The 12,064-nt window shown below is 35.9% G+C and overlaps 1 protein-coding gene across 1 annotated transcript in view; it reads left to right on the top strand.

Annotated features, from left to right (window-relative positions):
• PHF14 (PHD finger protein 14) overlaps positions 1-12,064 on the top strand; it is a gene marked incomplete at its 3' end in the record, with an annotated part of 165,348 nt that overhangs the window by 23,927 nt on the left and 129,357 nt on the right. The window contains exons 5-6 of the mRNA XM_080340474.1: positions 2,584-2,743; positions 10,031-10,142. Coding sequence (XP_080196600.1) covers positions 2,584-2,743; positions 10,031-10,142 — 272 coding nt within the window. The remainder of the gene's footprint in view (positions 1-2,583; positions 2,744-10,030; positions 10,143-12,064) is intronic.

The following is a 12,064-nucleotide window of genomic DNA, read 5'->3' as shown; positions in this document are numbered from 1 at the left end:
ATGTATTTATCAGCAGTGATTAATGGTAATCTAGTCTATTTTCTCTAGCCAGTGACCACTGCTTTTGCTCGTTGTAACAATATGGTGTTTAGCTTTTCCTAAATGATAGTTAAGGCAAACAGCAAATGCCTCCTTGTCTGTTAGAGATCTTCAAAGCTACAAATTGTGACCATCCATTTGCGTTAAAAATCCAGACTTTTTTTACCTGCTTCAAAAAAGGATCTGGATTTGTATTGTTATAGAAACAATATTTGATGTGAACACGTATGATAAGGATGGAAATATATATGGCACATGTGTGTCATTTTTTAGGAAGAAAGAAAAAAACAATCAGGTATAAATGACAGATAAGTATAATTAAGCAAATATTTCAAAATGAAGGTAAGACAGTTTGGGTGAGTCACCATTTTTGTTTTAACAGACTGATGACACTCAGGTTAGAAAAGCAAATCTAATTATATTCAGTTGGTGGAGAAGCAACAGTGTTTGAATGAACTGATTTTATTTTGCCAGATGGATTGATGACAGTATTACTGTTCCTATAGCGTTAGGTAATTTTGAATAAGTACATTTAGGAAAATGCTAATATGTTAAGAAGTCTGTAGGAATTATAAAAAGCTTAATTATGCATCAACCCTTTGATATCAGTGGGCTGTGTGTTGGTACGTTAATGTAATTGTTTAAAAGTAGCTTTACTGGCATGTGTTCAAGATTGCATTATTAGAAAATGGCTTTCTGGAATACTACTTTAAGCTTGTGCCACATTATAAAGAAAATGGAGTTACCTTCTGTGGAACCTATATGATATTTTATATACCTAATGAAACTTGCCTGTGAATGCATTTCTGCACATTACTTGTGTTTTGATTCTGAAATACTTTTATAATGAGAAGCAGCATTCTGGCTTCTTATTTTAATTCTTATTGATGGACCTCATTCTGTAATGGAAGACTGTTTTTAAATGGTTCCTACAGTGTTATTGCTTGTTTCCTGAATGTAGTTTTAGTCTATAATGCAGACCTCTGTTTCTGTCACAAGGGGAGTTACAGCACTGTTGCTATTTTATTACAGTCAGTGGGTAATGAACCAAAGTAACAAATCATGTTGCTGTTTAATTGCAAAATGTAATAATTTAACTGCTCTGCAAGCACAAATGTTGACTTGATCGCTGTATTTGATAAACAGTTGAATTTAATCTTTAATGAAATCTCTATTTTAAGTGTTGATAATGAAATAAAATTTTTCTCTTATTGAGTAACAGGAAATGTTCAAAATGTGGCATATGCAGACATACAGTTCTGTTCTGATAAGCTTTTTTTCTTTTTTCTCATTTGCAGTAGCGATAATACTATTATTCTTGTGCCAAAATTAAATAACAAGCTTCTAAAAGACCTTAAAAATACTGTTTTCATGAATTTGTGGTGATTGAGCATGTATAGACACCTTAACAATCATAAAGAGTAGAACGAAGAATGAAGAAAATGAACGATTGAGTTTAGCTGTAATTTAAAACCATGTAAAAATGAGAATGATGATTGATGAAGCATACTAACTTTTTTTGAAGCAATATGATGTCTCAAAACTGTCAGTCTGTGCTCTGCCAACTATACCTTGGTTTTGAAGTATTAAGCTCAGTCCTACAACCCCTGAAGTATGCAAGTAATGTTTTTTATTTCTTGTGTATATTCCCTTTTAGTTGATTCAGATGCTAAATGCAAAGTGGAAAAGTGGAGTGCCTATTTGTTGACTAGATATTGCTGGTGTAGTCAACTCCTAAAACAAAAACCAAAAAAAAAGCCTTCAAAATAATGCTCATTTTCAGAGTAGGGAGAAGGAGAAAGATAGAAATATTCAGTAGAAGCCTGCAGATGCTCACAAATCTGCCATCTGACCCATGATACATATGGATTCTTCACTTAGTGCTACTATTCCAGAAACCGTATTATAATGTGGATTAGACTGTTGATCCAGCTCAAAGCAGACTTCCTTTGGTTGCATGGGAAGAAAGGGAGTTCTAACATAAACACTAGGCCTGTCACACTGAGATGAGTGGGATATGGTATATACGATCTTACAGTGAAATAATAAAGGAATGAAGAACCATTCTTGTAAATATAAAATAGTGTAGCTGAACAGTGCTGAACAGTGTTTTACTGGGATTTTTAAAGTTTTCCTTAGCATTCCTTGTTGCATTTAAATGGAAATATATTTATTTGAAAAAATGCTTTGAGTTTTTCTCAGTCTTTGTTGGTTGCTTTAAGTCTTGTTTTCTTACTTCTTAATGTATAGTCTGGAGGAACACCAAGCATTGCTAAAAGAACAAAGTAAACTAGTCTTTTTATTCTTGTTTTTGAGTTGTAATCTAAACCAGTCACATAAAATGGATCACTTCTTAGAATTAGGGTCTCTTTAAAATGTAAATTTTGCCCTAAAGGTAATATTTGCAAAAATATTGTAAGTTTTCTTAGGCCTTTCAGTGTCATTTCTCTGGAAGTATTTGTGTGTGCTGAAATCAAAATTGACAACTGTCTGCTTTTACAGTTGTCTTTTCTTATATTGGTCTTCCATTTTTTCTGTGTGTAGGTTGCTATGGTGTTGATGGAGAGAGTGACTCAATCATGAGCTCAGCTTCAGAAAATTCCACGGAGCCTTGGTTTTGTGATGCATGCAAATGTGGTGTCACACCTAGTTGTGAACTGTGTCCTAACCAGGATGGGATCTTCAAGGAGACTGATGCAGGCAGGTAAGGCTGAAGGATGTGATATTTTGAATTTGATGTCATTCTAGATTTCGAAGACTGGGTTTTTCCCTGGTCCATTCCTATAGGAGAGAGTGTCGTAAATTAAACTGTTGTTGATATCCTCTCTCTCTTACCTCACGTTTGAGTTGGGTGTTCTCTGGATAGTTGATCACATCATTTTTTGTGTATTCCTAATATTCTTCATGCCCACTGCAATATTAGAAAGGTGTTGTGTTCGGGTGAAGATTTATGGACTTAAGGGCAAAAGATGTACCTAGGTGAAACAAAGATTACCCTTCCTGGACTGATAAATCCTGTTATTCAGTATGAAGTCACCATGTATTGTTATATGTATATGGATGCCTTACTGGATATACTAGAAGACCCTTCTTTGTTCTCTTGAACCACTTGTGTGATTGATCTTTTTTAGAAAAAAAAAATACTAGTGGAGGTGATGGGAGTCTTGCAAAAGAAACTTATTTGTTTGTTTGCATCAGGAATTCAGTTTACATTTAAACAAAAGAGGTTTCCTATGTAGAGGAAGTTGATGTCCTGTGAACTCTTATTCCATATTCAGACATCTGCAAGGATATTGGCGTGAAAGACTTCTCTCACTTAACCAATGGCTTGAACTATTGACAGCAGAGTCTGGGGATCAGGAATCTAATAAAAATTGTGTAGCTGTTTTAAGTTTGCTCAAGCTTGGAGGTTGCAGTGAGAAAAGCAGGATTTCAGTCCCTTGAGCCTCACTGCTCAATAGCAGTATTATGTTCCAGCAAGGACAGCTGGTGGGGCTGGTCACAGTGGTTCTCTTACGATGACTGAGCTCGTGGTGGTTGGTATCTGCTGTCAGTCTCTGTAGAATTTGACCATGTGTTCTGCTAGTTCAATTTAATCAGCTGCCAGAAAGTTGCATTTATGTGTTGCTACTGTTGTGTTTCTTTCATGGTTAATCCCGAAGAGTAGCAAAACACTGAAACGCTCCTCTGTAGTAAATAATGCCACAAAAAAGAATGATGAAGTCTGCAGGGGAGGGGGAAAACACCTTCCAGACTTCTTGTTGTATTTGATGGGGAGAAGTATGTGACCACTGGGAAAATCAAAGCATATGCTCCATCCGAAGGAAGGAAAAGTAGACCTTATCCCTTCTGTGGTGTTCTGCTTCATGGAAGGTAGAGCCACTGCAGCCTTCTGCAGATGTGTTCAAGTCTGTGTCTTTCAAGTAGGACAGAAGTGCTACTTTCTTGCAGTGCTAAGGACTGGGTGTTGCTGGTATCAGGCAAAGGAAGAAAGTAACAATATTATATTGAAGTTGTGCTAAAGGTATTCAGAGTATATTATGATTATTTTGAATGCTGAAAAATATTTTTTTTATTTTTGAGAATATTCTTTACTTCTGATAATTTCCAGCCAGAGATGGACATTTTAGGAAGAGGTTCAGGTCTAATTTGAGAATAAGGGGAATAATTATCAAGTGATGTCTTCCATTCCTGTCACATTTGGAAAATAAATTAAGATACAGGTATTAACAGTAACAAATTTTCTATGATAAACGAGAGAGCAGGATTAACAGTGATGTCTGATTTATGGCTATCATTACTGTTTTTTGGTGGGTGCTTGGATGTTTTGTGGTGGTGGTGACATGACAACTAAGTTGTTTTTTCATACATTTTGCAGTTATATACAGAGTGTTTCAAAAAGATGCAACCAGGTTCAAAGATATAGTGATTGCAAATTGGGTCCATCTTTTTGAAACACCCTGTACACATTGCAGGTGTGTAGTAACATACAAACCTTTCAGATGCTGGACCTGTCATAAGCTTTTCATTGATTGTGTTGACATGGGTAGGCAATAGTTAGTTGGTAGGCTGTTCAGAGGAAGGAGAAACTTTCCTAATTCTGTTTGAATGTATCTGAGATACAGGAATATTGAAGTCTGCAGGCATATCTTACTGATGTGATGGATGAGTTGGAACTAATCCATCTAAATATTCAGTATTAGTACAGGTACTTTAAGTACTCTAAAATTCAGAAATGTCAACATGTGTTACTGTAAAATCTTTTGTGTTTTTTAGTATGAATTGATAGTCGCATTAATATTTACACTTAAATATATATTGTTCCCTAATCAGACATGCACAAATGCTAGGATTTGAGTTAAAATTAAGTAAAAGTTTAATCTTGTCATCTGTGTTAGTAAGCTTTTGTATATGCTATCACTTACATAATGTGTGTATAAGCATATCCATGTCTGTTGTATTTTCCTTTTTTTCCCCTCCCTAGTTCTTTGCTGTTTATTTATTTGTCTTCTTAAAAAATGTATTGTTTATTCATTTCTGGTCTTCTACGGACTTTACTGTTGCTTGTACTCTAATGATCTGGTCCTGCCATCATTAAAAACACAGCAGAGCTCAGGATGATGTTTTGTCAAGCTTTTTTTTTTTTTTTTTTTTTTTTTTTTTAATTTTTTTTACATACTGTTTTTTAAATTTTTTTTACATACTGTGTTGTCTATCTTCAGAAAAGTAAATGTGGTATTGGAATGTCATAAGTTGATTCAGGTTTTGTGAATTTAATAGTACATGCCCTTGTATTTCTCCCTTAGTTTGTATTTTTTCCTGACAGCAAAACCAATTTGAGTTCATGTTGGGTGTAAAGAGATAACGAGGTTGTTCATAACACTGAACTTTGACCATTGGATGCAGATGCTAGCAGTACCCTTTGGAGGCATCTGCCTTTCTCCACTGAAACCCACTGAGCTCCACTTCTCCATTTGTAGCTGAGATGTGTTCTAAAGATATACATACAGCATGTAAAAGAAATCTTTTTTCCCTTCCTGTCTTCTACATGCATCTTATAAAGTGAAAAAACAATGAAAGCAGAATAAAGTACTGTACTATTTACACAAAAATGATACGTGAGTCTTAAAATGTTAGCATGCTTTTGATTAATGTGCAAGTGTTTTCTCTGTGACACTGGTTCTCTGTGAAGAATCATGTGCCTACTTGGGTGATTGTGGGCATTAAGACAATAATATAATTATTACTGTATTTTTACCTGCTAGATAATGTGATATGGCTGTAATGAATAACTATAGTTTTATTCTCATAGATGAATAGAGCCTATGTACTAGAAAAAACTACCTACCATGTGAAAATTCCTATGCTCTCTTTCTTTCTATCATTTATTTACAAATTTGAATTTTTAAGGGTAATGGGGCACTACAGGCTAAGGGTAGAGTCTTGGGACTGGCAGTGTTCATTATGATTTAATTATACTCAGTAAACTGCAACCCAGTTCAGTTCTTTTCTTGAAATACTAGCAGAGAGAGACTACTGAATTACAGAGTCCTTTAACTCGCCATTGCTCTCCATCCCCTTACCGCCTTTTTAAAATAAATTCTTCATACACATCGGTGCTGGAAATTGCACAGAGGTGAGATGAAATCTTTTCAGTTTCTCTTCATAATCAAGTTGGAATAATTTCTCTGTTCCTACGTGAAAGGTGAATCATTAGAATAATGAGGTGCTTAGTTTCTCAGCAGAAGCCTTTTCACATTAACCTCTCAGTTTCACAAGCATAAATGTGAATTTATGAAATTTTATTTCTCAAAATGCTATTATCCAAGAATATGAATTCTGTCCTTGTTTCAGTATGGAGTTTTTCTTCTTCCGTAATCAACATCTGTCATCATTGCTCCAAGCTAAATGGATGGTAGAGTAACAAGGAAGATTATTCTTCTTTGATTACCCAATTTGTCTTAATTACAAGCTTCTAAAACATTTGCAGCTAAACAAATGAGCAGGAAAATATTTAGAACTGGTATTAGAAGCAGCTGAAATTGCTTCAACTGTGAACTTGACTGACTTGTATATATTTTTTAATAAAGATTCAGGTCTGAGTTCTCCTATAGGTGGTTAAAGAAATGAGGCACTTGTGTGCCAATCACACTGAAATAGCAATTTAAATCTGTAATACTGTAATACTTGGGTGACATGTACTAAACCATTTTGAGAAGGTCAGTATGAAGCAAGCAGCCAGCTGTTGGGTTTATCATAGATAAACTCCTATGGAGTGCAGCGGCATTTAATACACCAGTGGAGCATGAAAAAACTGTGCAAATTAAATTGAGAAGCAGCTGCTTGTAGAAGATGTGTATCTTTATATTGAACTTCGGAGGGTACATTTAGGAGGCTGTATTAAAACTTACTATCAAAAAAGTCCAACCAGAACCTTGGATTTTTGTTACGAATAGTAATTGTGGAGATACATAACGTCAGTTTATATGAACTTGTACTATGTAACACATCTTAAATAAATGGAAGATTATAGAAAAGAAGGCCTACAGAATTCAGATGGTTTTTATTTACAAACAAGCAATCTCATTATCTCAAGGTTACAGGTCTCATTCCGCATGTGGCATTTTGCTTTTTTTGAAAAAGGTATTTTGATTTCTTTTGAAAATGAGTAGAATATGCTCATTTAAATGAGATATTTATTTTAGTAAATGCATAATATTTACCAAAATACGCATTTATGCACAGACGTATGCTTTTTTGTAGAATATGTCATAAAGTTATGGTAGTGATTTGGGCCAAACTATTGCCAGTTCTGGATACAGAGTGGAAGGGCAGAGATGGTCCCAGGTGCTCCATTGCTAACCCACAGGAATGTCTTTTGCCTCCATTGCATTTGTGGGAAGGCAGACAGAAGATGCACTTTCGTATACTGAGGAGAAGAATCTTATTTTTTGCCTGTAATATTGCACTAAGTTAGAGGGTTGTAGTGGCATGCTGGAGTGTTTATACTGTAATCAAACCAGGGATGATCTTTGCTCCCTGTCTGAGCACCAAGAAGTTTGGCAGAAGACTTGAGTATTTCAGCTTGTTTTTTGGCAGCCAGCATGGTTTCATATTTGTACCATTTTATTTAAATACAAGGTTATAGCTCATCTTTAAATTTTCTTTGAGTCTTCCAGTAGTTACAGTGCTGTGACCAAACCATTGTGAATGTGGAGAACCCTGGTGAAATCTGTAAAACTAAAGCAATGCAGTTGTTGCATGTAAATGTATATTTGGGATACACATTATTCTCACTGTTTGAATTTTTCATGCTTTAAAGGGAATTTACCACTTAGCATCTCAAACTTGAGTGGTTTAGCAATAGGGCAAAAACTTGGTTTTAGATAAAGAGTTGTAAAGAGTCTTGTCAGATACAACGCTATGGATCAGTCAGTACTGTGACTTAGATTTACTGAGAAGTTTCTTAGAGAGTGGAGTGAGTTAATGGCTTCTAAGTAGTTTCTTACTGTTATTGGGATTTTTCTGTTATCCAGTTATCATGGACTATGTTTGGGGAAAATGCTAAATAGACACTCTGTCCACTAATTTTGTACATTACACATTGCAAGTTCATTCTTTTATTTTGTAAAGACTTAAATGTGTATGTATTTTTGAGCTTGCTACTGAACCTTTCATATCTTGCTTTTTTTGAATTTCTGTTTGGACATATGAGTCATATATAATTAACATGGATCTTAATAATTCTGAATGTGTTAAATTCCAGCATTGTAGGTCTAAGGACCACTGATGAGAAACATGGTGATTTGGGAAACATGGGAACTCGGGGTTACATGTAGCTCCTGATTAGTATAACCATCAGCTTCAGTATTTCTCTCATCTGTAGACAGTCAGTTAATAACAGGTTGATAAACATGCTGTTTAAGTGCAGCTAAAACCAGGATCTTACTGCTCTGATCTCAGTTGAATTTTTTTAATTGACACACAAAACAAAGAGAAGGGAGAAAAGGCTAAACAGTGTTAGAACACTAGAAAAGAAGAGCACATTTAGGGAGATTGGAAAATTGCAGTTTGTGGGTGATGAAAGAGCCAAGGGAAGAAGTGTTTCTGGCACAGTCGAGACTTGAATACAAGGTGTAGATTCTATTATTCCCTTAGAAGTTTTAGTCTTCACTAGTGATATATTTACTGTCAAACATTAATGACTGGGAAGATCATAAAGTGCTGAATTAACCTGCATGCTAAGGGTCAAACACAGGATATTTCAGCTCACATCCAAAGTCGCTAGTTGTGTTGCGTGTCATTTGGTAGCTTGTAGGTTCAAAGTGGTAGCTACACACCTTTGCAATTGTGAGGCTGTTTTGCTGAATATTTTAAGATAACAGAAGGTGGCATTATTGACCTTCTGTCTATGACAGTTTGCTCCCACCTAGTGACTTAGCAAGGGGTAGCAAATAGTTCCTGGAATTTTGATGAAGCAGAAAGATTATTTTGGGGAGGAACACTTTCTGTATTAGTTTGTCTCAGTTGATTTGAGTCACGCATGCTGTGTAGAACAGATTTTGAGTTAGTGACTAACTGATGGTTTGTGACAATGCGAGTTGGATCTTTTAAGAAGTGTTCATTACAGAAGAAGAAATTGTTTCTTCTGCTGCAAGGCTGTCTTTTGGTAACTGGGAGTTTCAGTAGATTATGAAGATGTCTGTCAAAGGCAGACTTGGGGCTGATGCCTTTACCATTGTGTTGTATTTAATTACTAGACACCGAGGTCCAAATTCATGCTGTCTAATTTTATGCCTCTCAAGGCTGAACACTTAGGCCTCATACTCTTTCCAGTTTGTTTATGGCCAGTGAAGAAAAGTACAATGAAGTAATAGTCTGTTCATGTGAGTTTTGTGTAGGCATTTCTGTATTACAGCACAGGTATGCTTATAACTGAATGCAGTTCCTATCTGTGTTGCTTAAAACTAGTTAGTTTTGGTGATACTAACAGGTGTAACTGGAACAATGCAAACTCTGACAGATGAAGTGTTTTAGTTACTTCATAGTTACGTGCTCAGAGCTCAGGACTGCTATGACTACCTATACAATTTTGTTCCTCTCTTCCCACCTTCTGCCTCATCATTGAAGTATTTGTCTGCCTTAGCCTTAGAAGTAATATCAAAATCTTTATATGCATTTCATGTTGCATAAAAAGAGGTGCGGAGCCCCACATGAGAGCCATGAGACCCAAAAGGTGATGGTAGCCCAGCCTTTGATCCAGACAGGCAGAGCAATCCCAAGGGCTTTGAAAAGCTGTGCTCTGTGGTTCAGTGTGTGAGCTGCTGAATTCCAAATATGCGTTCTCTCCCTGCTTCTAGTGTGCTTTCCTTCAAGCACATTTCTGCTAGCATCTGTAACATTTACAAGGCACTTTGAAATCTGCAGATGGTGAGTATAATACAGGAGCAAAACGTTGATAACAGTAACCTAGTTTTATCTGCTGTTTTAGGTGGGTACATATTGTTTGTGCCCTCTATGTTCCAGGAGTGGCATTTGGAGATATTGACAAACTGCGTCCAGTAACACTTACAGAAATGAATTATTCAAAGTATGGTGCCAAGGTAAGTTTAGAAGAGACGTACTGCCAACGTGTAGCTTTATTTTACATTTTTTACGTATAATAGAAGCATATACATCTTCCCAGCTTTATTTTTCTTGTTTATAGCAGTTGCAGTGAGGTTCAGGACTTAAAATCAGATGAAGTATGTTCACATTTGCTTTATCATTGCTTTTCCCTCCCTTTTTTCTTTCTATTTTCCTTACCACTCTTCTCCATAATTTCTGTCACTGGTTTCCCCCTTTTTTTTCCTTATTTTTTATGCAAGTGCTAATTACTTTCTTTTAAAGTTGGTTAGTGGCAGATTGCCAGAATGTGAATGGAAAATGAAGAGGATTTATGGGATGTGAAATAGAGAAATTGAAGGTTGCGTTGATTAAGAAAGCGACAGATTCAGTAAAGAATTGCTTTTAAGGTCCATATAATTCTAAGCTAGAATGCATACAAAAACATTACTGCAAAGCAGTATTAAAATAAAAAATCACAACTCCATGTGACGCTCAACTTGGAACAGAAAAGTAGCTCATGGTTTTACATGTAAATGTTTTTGATCCAGATCAGAAGGCATCATGCACAAACCATACAGAAAACCATTGCAATGGTCAGAGGATAGCAGTCAGTAATTTGCTAAATACTGTTTCTGTAGCTAATGGGGACATTGTGGAGAAGCTGTATCTATCAGCTTAATGTGAAGGAAGGTGATTGTACTCCTGCTGCTCTAATGCTTCATTTGCACACAGGCAGTTTCATGTTCTGAAATGTCAATTTGTCAAGTTGAATGTGAAATGAAAATAGGTAGTATGTTTTTAAAAATACAGGTATTAAATACATGAAAACGTTTTGAATTGCCCTTGTACAACATACTTGTATCAGGAGCATGTTCAGCATGGACCCCCTGAGACATTTAGGATTGTTTAGAAATGTTTGTATAAGAAAAAGTCCAAGCAAGCTCCCAAAACTCCCAAACTGTTGTTGCAATGAATCATGCATTTAATTTTTTTTTTTTTTTTATTATGATATATAGGAGTAGGGCTAAGAATTTGGGTGTATTTTCTTACTGTGAGTAAGGTGAAAGTGAACTGCACAGATGAGGACTCATTACTCTGATAGAGCTTTAAACAAACCCTGTTTGCTGTATCAAGTGTGGAAGTTACAGCTTACTTAGCTAAATTGCCCCCTGCAAAACCAGCTTAATTTAATTTTCTTTTTCACTTCATTTCTTACCTGTTACATGTTGCTGTTACACTACACTAGAAGGGCACTCTTTAGCTGTGTATGTGGTGTTCTGAGATTCTTCCATCACTGAGTTTTCTTTGCTGTTCCTTTCTGCTGTTTACTTTTGTGCATGGAGATATTTTCTCGAGGGGATACACAGCTTTGCTCTGTATTGAGCATGTGAGAAATTAAGAATTGTACACCCCAGTGTACTTTTAGGTCATGTTTATGCACTGGATAGCAACACTCCTTAAGCACCCCAAGCTCCCATTTACTTATTCCTGCCTATGTGCTCATCACTATTTTTCTGGCACAGCTGCTTGATATGAATTTGTGGTGAAACAGACTGAGGAATTAATCTGGTTGAAAAATAAGGTTTTTTTTTTTAATTCCAGGTCGCATTAGGGCATGCCAATTTGCTGTGTTGCAAGTGCCTGTGCCTAGAATGCGAGTAGCTGAAGCCATGGTGGCCTAATTAAACGAATCACAACCTTCTTTACTGATATTTACAATTCTTGAGTATTTTTTTTCTGTGTTGTCACACATCCACTGCTCAGCCATTGCTTATCAGAGGACATCTATGTAATTATCTATGGTTTTCAGTGATGCAGATCTTTTTTTTGTTTGTCCTCTGCACTTGTTGAATAGTTGAATGTTTGCTGACCAGTAATGTTGTTTTATGATACCATATTTATCTAATGAATTGTGCAT

Source organism: Nesoenas mayeri (assembly GCF_963082525.1).
Source record: "Nesoenas mayeri genome assembly, chromosome: 2".
NCBI classification, from domain to species: Eukaryota; Metazoa; Chordata; class Aves; order Columbiformes; family Columbidae; genus Nesoenas; species Nesoenas mayeri.
Note: the sequence above shows the minus strand (reverse complement) of the source record. Positions and strands in the feature narration are given on the sequence as shown.